This window comes from Clarias gariepinus, chromosome 13 (assembly GCF_024256425.1).
Source record: "Clarias gariepinus isolate MV-2021 ecotype Netherlands chromosome 13, CGAR_prim_01v2, whole genome shotgun sequence".
NCBI lineage: Eukaryota > Metazoa > Chordata > Actinopteri > Siluriformes > Clariidae > Clarias > Clarias gariepinus.
In genome coordinates this window covers 21,102,183-21,116,046 of record NC_071112.1, presented here as the reverse complement: position 1 = coordinate 21,116,046, position 13,864 = coordinate 21,102,183, and the positions used below count along the sequence as shown (strand labels likewise).

Genomic DNA, 13,864 nt, shown 5'->3' with positions numbered 1-13,864 from the left:
CACACAACACCCCATAATGACAACATGAAAAAATTATACTTGAGATTTTTGCAAATTTATTAAAATGTACATAAGTATTCACAGCCTTTTCCATGAAGCGCAAATTTGATTGTTTTCCCTGATCATTTTTAAGATGTTTCTGCAGATTAATTGGAGTCTACCTGTGGTAAATTCAGTTGATTGGACATGATTCGGAAAGGCACACACCTGTCTATATAAGGTCCCACAGTTGGCAGTTCATGTCAGAGCACAAACCAAGCATGAAGTCAAAGGAATTGTCTGTAGACCACCGAGACAGGATTGAATTGTCTGAATTGTCAGAATTGTCTGTAGACCTCTCGAGGCACAAATCTGGGGAAGGTTACAGAAAAATTGCTGCTGCTTTGAAGGTCCCAATGAGCACAGTGGCCTCCATCATCCGCAAGTGGAAGAGGTTCAAAACCACCAGGACTTTTCCTGGAGCTGGCCGGCCATCCAAATTTAGCGATCGGGGGAGGTGTCAGGGAGGTGACCAAGACCAAGAACCCGGAGGTTACTCTGTCAGAGCTTCAGAGGTCCTCAATGGAGAGAGGAGAACCTTCCAGAAGAACAACCATCTCTGCAGCAATCCACCAATCAGGCCTATATGGTAGAGTGGCCAGACGGAAGTCACTCCTTAGTAAAGGGCACATGGCAGCCTGTCTGAAGTTTGCCAAAAGGCACCTGAAGGACTCTCAGACAAACAAAATTCTCTGGTCTAATGAGAAAGATTGAACTCTTTGGTGTGAATTTCAGGCGTCACGTTTGGGGGAAACCAGGCACCGCTCATCACCAGGCCAAGACCATCCCTACAGTAAAGCATGGTGGTGGCAGCATCATGCTGTGGGGATGTTTTTAGCGGCAGGAACTGAGAGACTAGTCAGGATAAAGGGAAAGATGACTGCAGCAATCTACAGAGACATCCTGGATAAAAACCTGCTTCAGAGCGCTCTTGACCTGAGACTGGGGCAACGGTTCATCTTTCAGCAGGACAACGTCCCTAAGCAGACAGCCAAGATATCAAAGGAGTGGCTTCAGGACAACTCTGTGAATGTCCTTGAGTGGCCCAGCCAGAGCCCAGACTTGAATCCGATTGAACATCTCTGGAGAGATATTAAAATAGCTGTGCACCGATGCTTCGCAGGGGGCCAGGAGCCTAACATAGGAGACTTCAGGCACAAACGGGGGTAAACCCTGGACAGGGTGCCAATCAATTGCACACACATAGGAATTGAATCCTCCACCCTGAAGGTGCGAGGCCAGTGTTTACCAGTGCCACCCAAATACATAAAAAAACTTTTCAAAACCATGCAACTCTAAAACATAAACGTTGAACATGGAGTGCATGTATTTATATTTAAGTTAATTAGTGCAGAATTAAAAAATGAAGAAAATGATTTAAAACAATAGTGTTTAGAGGAAATGTATTTCTTCTTCAGCTTCTTGAAGCCTCATGGAGAAAGAGTAAATTCATCTAGTAGTTACACTCACACCACATTTTTTTTCATTTTATGTTTAAAATGTTGACTGTGGAGGAAGAATCAGCCTAATTATAAATAATATTTTTCACCAGAATAAAGTGCGAATTTTGCACGAAAATGTATGTATTTTTGCAGCAGGCCAAGAACAAGTGGTAGTGGTTTAATGAGAGCCACAATTACTCCAGCAGCTGGAGGACCAGCTGAGTCATCTTAACAAGTGTAATAAAAAATTCATTAGGCATATCATCATGTTTTACAGTGTTACCATATGGCAACGTCCCCGTAAAATATAACGTTGGACTTCCAATTGGAAGGTCATGGGTTCAGACCACCAAAGCACCACTCTCAGGCCCAGCTCAGACGTATAAGGAGATAGATGTAAGTTACTCAAGATAAAAGCAAATGCCATAAATGTCATTTGTATAACTCCTTTTAATTCTGTTGCTTTTTACATAATACTTTAATATCTTTAAGACTTCTATGATATGAATCACATCTACAGTATTGGTGAAACTGGCCATACCAAGCTTTTATCAAAAACGAAACAAATTCAAATCAGTGAAAAAGTTTATTGTACCATTTTGACCTTATAGTACCATATGAACTCATCCAGTCCCATAAGGACCAGGATTTGTGTGAGGACAGGAAAGAGGGTGGTCTGTTACAAACAGCACTGAACATCAGACCTCCCCAACCTTCCACCCACAGAGCTACAGTTAGCTAGAATTTACAGCATGTTGGATGAATAACTCCTTGTGCTCCTTCGTACTCATTGTAATTATTGTACCACTGATGATTTTAATCCCATGAGCTGCTGAGTTCCTGGACCACAGCAGAAACCGTACGCTGAGCTCAGTGTGCATTTACATTCAAGATAATTAAATGAGGCTGAAAACTTGCCTGGACTTTGGATGCTGGAGATTGTAATATCAGAAGCAGAAGAGATTCCGTACGTGACTGATGTAAACACTGCTCCTTGCTGAGGCTCTCTTATATACTAATCATTATTTAAATCCTACAACTTAACTGTTACGAGAGAAGGCGCAGAAATGGGGAAAAGACACTGTAAACAATATCCAGGGATCATGCCTTTATGCCACTATGATCCTCCGTTATAGGCCTGGGCTTCAGAGGAGAGACGAGATTCAGGATTTGTCTGAAGCCAGAACACAGTCAAAGGAAGCTGAGAGCACTTTACAGATAGCTTGAGCTTGTTCCTGCAGTGGACAGAATAAAGTGTTAGACAGCACTGGAGGTTTAGAACATAATCCCAGGATCCATAAGCATTTACATTTTATCACGATTGATGTGTGCTTTGAAATTTATAGCAATAAAAGAAAAAATATAACTTTTAAACAAAACAGGATTCTTCACAAAAACATCGTGCTCCTGAAATTTACAGCATTTCCTTGTTTGCTTATGGATCAATGGCAATAGCGAAAACAAAATGTTTCTTGGGGATGTTTTTTTTTTTAAGAAATATTAGTCTAACATATTTCATAATGTGTATATCAAAACATAAGGACTAACTCTTCACAACCAGAAGCCCACTTTTACACCTAAACTGGTGCTTCCATTCTTTTTTCCTTTAAATAGGATATAATATAAAATAAAATTGTATATATAAAAGTAAAGATCAGTTTAAGCTACTGTATAACAAGATGATGTTAATCTGTATGATAGAATAAATTAAATTTAAAGACATATTGGTGCAGGCATGGATGCTAGATAAAAGGGCTGTAACTAAAAACTATTGTGATTATTAAAATTAATGATTTATTGAAAAGAAGTTATTGATAAGCTTTATTTAGCCATCAGTTCTTACATTTAGTTTGAGGCTAATACTGATAATAATAAACATTCCTTCTGATACAAAAGACATAAAATTTCCAAAATGATTTTTACCTGTCAAAATCTAAAACCAAGAAGAAGCAAAGTATCAACAGTAAAAATATAACTCTAACAAAGTGTAATGATGGCAGATGTCAATAACGGCTCTTAAAATTAAATATCAAGAAAACAGATTAAATCTTTTTTTTTTTTTTAAAGAGACTTGTTTAATTTAAAATATTTAAGATCTGTGCTGCCACAAACTCAGTTTGACAGAATCAAATTGTAGATGTTTGCAAGAATTGTATTTGTATCTCATACTGGCTAGCTAGTTAACTAGCACACAGACACAAGATCATGCAGAGACCCAGTGTGCCTCTTGTTCAGTATCACTGATGTGCTTCCACGCCAGGTAATTGCAGTTTACAATGATTTTTGCCAGGTGAAGTGTGAAATGTGACTCAAAGTGAAAAAAAACTAAACAATTGATTCCTTGGCAACTAACTTGGCCATAAATTTCAGTTAATTATTTGTTGTACCCCTACTGAATATGACCAGGACATTCTGAGACTGTAAATGTGCTTAAATAGAAGTTAAACCACACTCATTGCAGACATAGTAAGAGTTATAAAGATATAAACAGTTGAATATTAAGTAGGCAGGTTATTTAGTGGTGTGGTGCATCAGCTTACCGCATTACTGCACTGGTAGATCCAGATGCTGCACTCCTGCTGCTTGGCGTCGGTGGTGCTGAGAGCCAGCAGGTTCCTCCCAGCTCCAAGACCGTCATCATAGCACAGCATGCGCACTATCAGGTAGAGAGGGTGCCGATGCAACACATCCTAGTGGAAAGGTGAAAAGAAACATGAGTCTTTTAGAGAAAAGTGGAAGGGTATATGTTATGTTCAACAAGATCATTCCTAAATTATGTGAAAATCGGACACTATGCATTGTTACTGTATTAGAATATAGAGATATTTGGGCCATTTACTGTAACATAAAATACATGAGTATAAAGATACATTCAAATACAAGAACAGTGTGTGTGGACTGTATATATATATTTAATCTAATGTTAATGTAAATAAAAACACTGAGTGCACACTTCCCTTTATCATGGCATTGCTTAACGCAAAGTGTCATGAAGAGACTTACACACTGGTCCAAAGATGCCACTTTGACTCCATACTTGGACACACCTAGGATCATCTCCTCTTCTCCAGGCACAAACGGCAGCTTTCCATCTTGCTTTAGAGACAATACAGAGGTTTCCAAGAATTAAACAGAGCAAGTAAATGAGATGATAGTGAAACAATGGACAACTTACCATAATAAAAATGCACTCTTCTTCTAAAAACAAAAAAATTATAAGTTTCTAGTTTTGTCTAAATCATTATTCCAATAATGCTATGCCTTTAGCAAATCCTATATGTGGTCATTACCTGAGCTGTATCAATATAGCTGATCAGGTCTAACGGCTCCTGGAGGGTTTTGCTCATCTCAAAGTCCAGCTTCTCCACAGCTCCCAAATATTTAACTCTGAACTCGGTGCATGTCTCAGATGCACTGTTACCTATACATTCAAAATTTAAATTTTGTTATTTATTATGGATTACATATATACATGAATCCTGCATTGCTATATAAATGCATGATGGCTAACCTGAGCTCTTGGTGGAGTCTGTATCAAGGCTGGCGACTGTGCTGGACCTGGACAGGCCTCCCAGGCTGGAGTCTACAGACTAGGTAAGGAGAGAGCAGGCGTTAACGTCACGAAGTCACGAAATGTACAGTTCAGCTGAGAGGTGTCAGGCTGCAGAAACAGCTCACCTTGCTCTTGGTGCTGATCTCACTGCTTTGGGAACTGCTACTGCTGTGGCGCTTCTTGACCTTGCGAAACATTCTTCACCACGACACCACATTCTTCACCATGACGCCAGCGCTCCAGGGCTCCTCGCACAGGTCCTCTAAATGCAATGCAGTCGGCACTTAGGGAAGGAGCAAAGAGCAGTGAGGTGGGCAGATCATTAATCAGTCTGTCTTTGTACATAAACAGTGGAGAGGAGAGTGCTGCTTTTTTCTGCTCTAGTAGAAACACTCAGCTGACCTTAACCTACTTTTACTTCGTCGGTGCCGTTCAGGAATTTTATTAGCTATTTTACTGGCCAAGAAATCATGCAGTAAAAGTTATCAGTGTATTGCTTTACTCACCACAGAACAACTGGATCTATTCTTAAAAGTTGGGAATATGTTGTAAACGTATCCGATAAACAAAATAAAGAATGACAATTAACAAAAACTTTTTTCTTTTCTTAAGGCAAAATGTATGTGTATGTACAAAACATCCTCTACGTGAGCGCCAGTCGTCTCTCCCACTCACAGTGAACTCATGTTAACACATCTGGTGTTGATTTCTTTGATGTATGGAGACTTTATGGGACACCCTGTATAAATCTCCTCTACTCTACACATACAAGGTAGACTAATAATGTTCACAGGGAGAATCTTTTTACAATATTACACAATATTAATATTGGACATTGGACCCGGTACTGCCTAAATATCTAGATGGGGTATGGGGTAACAGCACTGAACCTTAATGCTGATCTATTCACTTCACTTCTATGATTGCATCCTATGCTACACTGGTAGACCTGACTCACAACAGCATGAAGAGAGCCAAAGACTAAAGCTGTATGGAGGTAGTTCGTGCTCGCTGCGCCCACCAAGTTTAAAGGCTACTTGCAATATCTGCAAAGGAAATGTTGTGGGGGTGGTGCACCATACAGCACAATAAACTTAATCAAGCACCTCATGTTAAAGAGCACACAGAGTTCCTAAGGTTACTGAACAAAACTAAAAAAGGAGACAACGTGACCGAGCAAGTTCATTTTGTCGGATACTCTTGCAAAGATGTGAGCAACTTCCTTCTGACAGCATGAAATAATAGAGAAGATGCAGTTCAACCATCATATGGAATACCATGTGGAATATTTGCGCGAGACGGAAAAAAAACCAACAACCTCAACACTCGTGTCAGAGCTCGCGCGCCCACACCCTCACGAGCGTCTGGCAAACTTCGAGCCACTTGTCCGCCTCTAACCGGCTTTCGTTCTCGGCGCGTGCTCGAGAGCCCTCGCGTGATTAATAGCGCGAGCCAGCGTTTAAAAATCTCCCATTGTGCATTTCTCATTAATGAGGTCACCGTGAAAGTAACGGAAGCGCGTTGCTAGGAGAACCCCCTCGCCCCACCTACACCCAAATACCTACTTTCACTATTCTCGCTAACTTTTTCCTTTCCAGCACTCGTACGGACCGGGAGCGGATGTAATTCCGGCGGCCCGGGTCTCACCTCTGTTCTGGACTTGTAGTGGGCCGGTAGAGAAGCGGACCGACCCTGAGGACCATCAAAGCACCGCGGCTCCGGCTCGTACTGTTATGGTGAGCCCAGCGTTGACACTTCACTTCCTCTGCGGCTCCACCCAGCTGCTCTTAAAGGGACCGCAGCACCACTCACTCACTCACTCTCTCTCTCTCTCTCTCTCAGTTTCTCTCTCCCTCTCTTCAGCTTGGTTACATAAACAAGGGCGTGATGGTTTGTGGTCAAACATGTAGACATAAAACCCTCAACGCTTCAAACTTCCGTGCAACTTACCAATGAGAAGAATTACCATGCATGTCAATAAAATAATATATAAAACATGTAGCTAGATCAAAAGGAAGCAATAACTCTTTTAATTGGGTTAGCCATGCTTACTTATTTTTTCTAATTACTTCAACTTTCAAATTGGAGGGTGTATTATGAATTGTATTAGACCAATATCACCATTTCACACACACACACACACACACACACACACACAGACGGAGACACTATATGGCAGTGACTGCTCTTGTCATTTGCAGAACACATCGAGCACCATGATGAACCCGCCTCTCATGAAGACCTTCCCAGGAAAGCAGGACCGAAACCAGTTATTGTTGTTATGAAGGCTTTACAGTTATAAAGGCTTTACAGAGCATAAGTAGCAGATACATCTCAATATCAAAGGAGATTAGCACATATTTTGGATGCCTTCAGCATTGAGGAACAAACACGGAATTAGAAGCTGTCTCCAAACTTCTGACTGGTAGAATATATATCTCTGTAAAGCTGCTATGTAACTACAGTATGTGCATTTTTTAAAGTGGTAGAAAGATAAAATTGAACTAAATTGTAATACTGTCAGGTCAAATTTCAAATTAAAATTTTATTCGTCACATACACAGTATGACATGCAGTGAAATGCTTATACGACCGCCCGTGACCTTAAAATAAAAAAGGTTAATATAAAAAAGTAATTACAGAATAAAATAACAAATAGAAAATATAAAGATTTAGCTATAGAAAAACATAGCTATTGAAAATAGAATCAGAAATATTAAGATATAAAATAGAGAAAACTTAGCTACACTTGAATACACTATGAATTTGTAGATGTGCGTATATTCATAATATTCATAGTGTGCCGATGTGCAATCATCCAAGACAACTTACATCAAGGTAACAGCAGCTAACTTCACCGGGTTACCCTTTAGTACTGTAGCGGTTCCTTTCCACATAACAAGAAGCTGACTACAGTCAGGATTTTTTTAGCAACAAAGCCTATACTTATATGCCATATCGTACAGTTCTTTAGACAATGGTATGTGTGTCTTTGTGTCAGATAGCGTAGGGCTTCACACCTGTGGCAGAGGTATTAAATAAAAATTTTAAAAGGTCTAGTAACTAAAAAGGATCTTCCAGACAAGATTTTCTAGTCTACCTTACTAGGAAGTTGCACTCAGTATGATTAACTTTATAAGGTAATGAATGGACCAAATATGTGGCATGACTGATTTTCTAAAGCCAGGGTGTCCACCTCTGTACAAAAATGACTAGAACTAGGGAAATCTCAAGTGAATTGTGAACTTCTATGACAAATTTCTGTATATGATCTTCAGGAAGCAATCCACCAGGCATGGATTGAGCGAGTGACATCAGAGCACTGCAGATGTCTCTATGCCGATAGGATGAAGGTGGCCAGTCTGGTGACATGGTGTGAAAATAACTACTTCTCCCTCAACACGGACAAGACAAAAGATATTATAGTGAACATGTGGAAGGGGAAAGGACCTCATCGACCATTGTTTATGAGGGAGCTTGAAATATCTAGGCGTGTACATCAGTGATTACCTTACTGAGACACTCAACACTACAAAACTGGTTAAGAGGTCCTCGCCCATTTCTACAGCTGCACTATTGAGAACATCTTGACCAACTGCATCAGTGTGTGGTATGGCAGTAGTACTTTTATGGACCGCAAATGCCTGCAGAGAGAGGTCAGATATGTCCACTGCTGTTCCTGCTGAGCATTTACTAGTCCAGAGTCTGCAGGAGAACTGCCTCCATCATCAAGGACCCCACCCAACTTGAGCACAGACTTTTCACACCTCTTCTCTCAGGTCAGACGTACAGAAGTGTGAAATGCAGGACTTCTAGGCTAAAGAACCTTTTCTTTCCCACTGCCATCAGACTCCCAAACAGCTGACAGGATCTTACAATCATGGTCTACTATTTGACTGTTGACACTGATTTTGAACACTCACTGCGGACTTTCTGGCACACATTGTGGACTTTTCACACATATTGCAGAATTTGCACACTCATTGTGGACTATGGTACACACAGCCGATGTTGCATAATATTTTTGCACAGCATTCTGCTACTCTGCATAATCATTGCACACTTATTGCTGACTTTGAGACATATATGAGACATTTGTACTCTACTCTGCATACACGTTTCTAATTTATCTATTCTTTTGTTTATATATATAACCCACCTATACATTTATTAGCACAGCATTACTTTATTTACTGTCCATATGACAAGAACCTTGAAACTTGACTCTATGCACAGCTGGATCCAGCAGGTTAAAAAGAATAAGGCCATCATACTAAATATTGAGTCTTGTACAGCAATTTAATTACATAAAATAATAAATAATTCTTATTATCATGATTGTCATTATTTTAACAATTTGAGAATGTCACTAAAACATTGCATTTCACTTATTTTTGGCCACTGGTATACTGGCTGGCATTTGACATCAGTTACATGTGATGAAATACATTCTGCATGTATTATTCTCTCTCTCTCTCTTGGTGGTTAACACTGTCGCCTCAAACCTCCAGTGATGGGATTTGTGTGTGAGTTTTCTTGTTCTCCCAATGCTTAATGGTTTTCCTTCACATATTCCAGTTTCCTACTGGGGTTGTTTTTATTTAAACCATCTGAAGAACGCTGCCATGTGTTATAAGGTCCATGGCTCCAGCTCCCTCCCCAACCCATGATACGATAAACAGTATAGATAATGAGAGGATTATAAACACCTGATTTAATTAGAGATATTCCATAACAGTGGATACACAGGTGTTATATATCGTCTATATACCAGTAAACTTGGGGCATGAGGCAGGGTACACCCTGTGTGGGGTGCCAATCCTTAGCAGGGAACACACTGACAGTACTCACACTCACATGCAAACTCCACACACAGACCCGAGGCCGGAATCGAACCTGGACAAGTGCAAGGCGACAGTGCTTCTACAGCTTACATAATAGTTTATTTGTTAAAAACGATGATTCCTAAGTAAAGTAAATTCTTTATATATTTACACCCAGACTTGGTGTCCTATTTATTTATTTATTTATTTATTCCTTTATTTTTTTTTTTTTGTTGTTGTTTTGTGTTTTTAATGCTATCATTATATTAGATTTCCATGGGTGGATTTTAAAACAGGACAGCATGTAAGGAAAAGAGCAACATTGCTGAAATGTTGTTATTCTTCCGCATTTCTCTCGAGCTCCGCTTGGGGGAGCTGGTGAGGAACTCCTGCGTGGAGCCGCCGGCGGACTGAAACAGGGAAGAAGACTGTTTGAACCTAAGTAGTGTAGGATACTTTCACTTAACACAATGTCGGAAATAAAGCTTATTACGTGGCCGCAGGTAGTTCTGTTCGGAGACTCGATCACTCAGGTAGGTCAGAAGCAAAGTCACACACTATCAGGTGTCTGTATATCCTTTATTAAGAGACATTTCATGTCTTTCAGTTTGCTTTCCAAGTGAAGGGGTGGGGCTCTGAGTTAGCACACAAGCTCGCGAGGTGCGTGAGTAAGCGTTTTTTAGCATTAATGTCCCCTTTATAAGTACACTGCCTAGGGATATTTACACAAGGTGATTTATATATATATATATATATATATATATATATATATATATATATAAACAGACTGATATCTATCTATCTATCTATCTACTGTATAAAACTTCTGCACTGTGTATGTTTATTGCTGTATGGAAAATCATTACACATGTCATTATTGTGTTATTGTTTCTCAGACTGGGAAAGATAAACCACATAAGTATGACACATAGAAAATGGCAGCAATGTTGCAGATTGTTCTCTGATGATCATCATGCACAAGTTGCCGAATCCACGAGGTGGTATCAAAAAACGTTTTGAGATTACTGTAGTTTTGTAACACGATAGTAACCAAAAGACATGACACACAAGGCACAGGGAGCGCCGACCCTCATAAGTCAGTGTGCCAAAAGACACTATGGCACTATGTTTGATTGTTGTTTGATGTTCTTTTTATGAAATGCTGGTAGTTTTACACCAGATGTAACGGGACGCACACATTCCAAAATGCTAAACTTTTGTCTCATCAGTCTACAGAATATTTGCCCAAAAGTCTAAGTGATGATCAAGACTTTTTTTGCCAAATATAAATCGAGTCTTTGTGTTCTTTTGGTCACAGTGGGTTTCGCCTTGGAACTCTCCCATGGATGGCTTTTTTGCCCAGTCTCTTTTTTATTGTTAAATCAGTACCACTGAGACAAGTGAGGCCTGTAGTTCTTTAGATGTTTTTCTGGGTTATTTTACAAGTTCCTGCATGAGTTGTCATTGCCATGGGAGTTATTTTATTAGGGCGCTCCTGTGAAGGTTCACCATTGTTCCAAGTTTTCTCCATTTGTGGATAGTGGCTCTCATTGTGGCTCGCTGGAGTCCCAAAGCCTTAAAAAGGGTAGCCCTTTCCAAATACATGTCAATTACTGTTTCCCATCTGTTCTTGTGTTTCTTTGGACCATGTTGCTTTTTGAAATCTTTTAGCATTTTGTCAAACAGGTTCTATTTAAGTGATTTCTTGATTCAACCGGTCTAGCAATAATCAGGCCTGTGTAGCAAGTGAAATTGAACTCAGTTTTCAATTTCACTGTTCATTCATGATTTAGCAAAGGGGGGATTAATTTTTCACATACTGTAGGGCCAGGTAGGTTTGGACAGCTTTTTTCCATTAATAAAATTATTATGTAAAAACTGCATTTTATATTTACTTAGGTTATCTTTTTGTAATATTAAAATTTGTTTGATGAATAATTTTTTTTTTTTTGATAATGGAGCAAATACTCATGTCACCAAGTATATTTTGAGGAGCCTTGCTTCTGTGTGTCCAGTAGCTCTGCTAATATTGTATCTATTGTATCTATTATAACTTTTAACAGAAAGTGTGATGTGGTGAACAGAGGATTGTCTGGATACAACACTCGATGGGCTAAACTGGTTCTTCCACGGATCGTCCCAAATCACGGTGCTTCTCATCCTCCTATCGCAGCAGTGATGGTGTTTTTCGGTGCCAACGACTCTTCTCTGGAAGGCAAGACAAGTTTAGCCATATTCATTTCTCTCATGTAGAAGATGAAGAGGCTTTTCTCAGAAAAATGTGTCTATCATATGAATACAAATTTTCCACTTTCTCCTAGATAAGAACCCACAGCAGCATGTTTCCTGTGATGAATACTCAAAGAATCTGAAGGACATATCTAAATATCTGGCCTCAGCTGGCGTGCCCAACGACAAGATCATATTTATCACTCCTCCACCTATTCAAGAGGCGCTCTGGGAAAAAGAGTGCCAACTGAAAGGTTATTCATCATTTATAGAAATGTTTTTGTTTGTTTATATTTTAAGATGAACCATATAAATTTTTTCCCATATTCACATTCTCAAGGATGCTCTCTGAATCGTCTGAACTCGGTGACCGGTCAGTACGCTCAGGTGTGTGTCCAGACAGCACGACAGTGCGGAGTGGACGTGATTGACCTCTGGTCCCTCATGCAGAAAGATGGAGAGGTGAACTATGTATTTGCACCATAACAAACCAACCTTTCAGATAATGCGTACTAATTTGTTTAAATTTTAGATTCTTTCCTTTTTCTTTTAGGACTTCTCAGCGTATCTGTCGGACGGCTTGCACCTCTCCGAGAAGGGAAACCAGTTCGTAGCCGAGCACGTGTGGAGACTTTTGGAGAGCAAAGTTTCTGATTTACCCTTCATCCTGCCTTACTGGGCTGATGTAGACTGTAAGAACCCTGAAAACAGCCTGCTGTGTGAATAGAGTCAGCAAACACACCGGACATATAAGATTAACCGCAACTGTTTCTTACGGGGTTTTTTTTTTCTGGTCGATTTAAAATGAGGATTTGGGGTTTAAGGCAGGGATGAGAGAAAAGAAAACCAGGTGCTTTATCACTGACTGGAGCTCTGGGGCAATGCGGATGAAGGCGGACTGAGATAACATTGTGTTCACATCATGTTGAAATTACAAGATAGCAGGTTCTAGCAGTTTTTTTTTTTTTACATCCTCCTGGACAATACTAGACAATGAATGATTTTGTAATTCTAACAGCTTAAAATGTGGAAGTAAGAAGCATGTACTGTAATAACTAAGTGTAATTCCAATATTATGTAAATATACATTATATCTTAAAAGTCTCTATACATGGAGAAAATGAACACCCAGGTTACTCTCTGTGCTCTATGTTTTACTTCTACACTACTGTACAAAGAAAAAGCTGGGATCACATCTGGTTATCTCAGAAATCGCTGTGAATGATCCAACACGCACTTGCGTGTGTGATGTGCCAATGTTTTCTGTTGAACTTTGCCAGAACCTTACAAACTTCCAAGCTTTGATCAAAGCCATTTTTAAAGGCTATTTGAAAAAAAACAAAAAAAAAACATAGCTATTTAACCATCAGTTTTCTACACCAATCAGCTATAATGTCAACACTCCCGCCAGGTGAACCTAACATTTAAAAATTGTTCACTAAATAAACACCAGTGCTTTGGTGACAGGCGCCTGAGGCTCACCAATGTAGACCAAAGGCCAGCCCATCCTGTCTGATCCCACAGAAAAGCCAATGCAGCACCAATTGCTGAAAAAAGTAAATGGTGGTCAAGAGAGAAAGGCGACAGAACATCCAGTGCACCACAGCCGGCCGTGCCCAGCAGGCAAATAACCCAAAGGCAAAAATGCCCTGGCCTCCAAACTCCCCAGATCGCAAACCTAATGAGACCCCACCTCACAACCCACAGCGCTCAAAAATTGCTGCCATCTTCCTGGTTCCAGACACCACTTCACACGCCAGAGGCTCTGTGGAGCCACG

General features: G+C 40.0%; 2 protein-coding genes across 4 annotated transcripts; one reads left to right on the top strand and one right to left on the bottom strand.

The window, feature by feature from the left end:
* Window positions 1-2,048: 2,048 nt before the first annotated feature.
* On the bottom strand, window positions 2,049-6,804 carry itgb1bp1 (integrin beta 1 binding protein 1). Its single transcript, XM_053509497.1, has 7 exons — window positions 6,682-6,804; window positions 5,160-5,317; window positions 4,993-5,071; window positions 4,772-4,902; window positions 4,485-4,577; window positions 4,022-4,171; window positions 2,049-2,716 (listed from the first exon to the last, which is right to left on the bottom strand). Exons 2-7 carry the CDS (start codon window positions 5,229-5,231, stop codon window positions 2,645-2,647), a joined length of 597 nt encoding a protein of 198 aa, XP_053365472.1. The 5' UTR covers window positions 5,232-5,317; window positions 6,682-6,804; the 3' UTR covers window positions 2,049-2,644.
* Window positions 6,805-10,261: 3,457 nt separating this feature from the next.
* On the top strand, window positions 10,262-13,217 carry iah1 (isoamyl acetate hydrolyzing esterase 1 (putative)). Of its 3 annotated transcripts, XM_053509495.1 has the most exons (6): window positions 10,262-10,390; window positions 10,465-10,517; window positions 11,921-12,072; window positions 12,179-12,340; window positions 12,427-12,548; window positions 12,640-13,217. In XM_053509495.1, exons 1-6 carry the CDS (start codon window positions 10,328-10,330, stop codon window positions 12,811-12,813), a joined length of 726 nt encoding a protein of 241 aa, XP_053365470.1. In that variant the 5' UTR covers window positions 10,262-10,327; the 3' UTR covers window positions 12,814-13,217. The 3 variants fall into 3 exon arrangements, with proteins under 3 accessions (XP_053365470.1, XP_053365471.1, XP_053365469.1); XM_053509496.1 differs by lacking the exon at window positions 10,465-10,517 and having other exon boundaries at window positions 10,264-10,390; XM_053509494.1 differs by lacking the exons at window positions 10,262-10,390; window positions 10,465-10,517 and adding an exon at window positions 10,764-10,855.
* The last annotated feature ends 647 nt before the right edge of the window (window positions 13,218-13,864 follow it).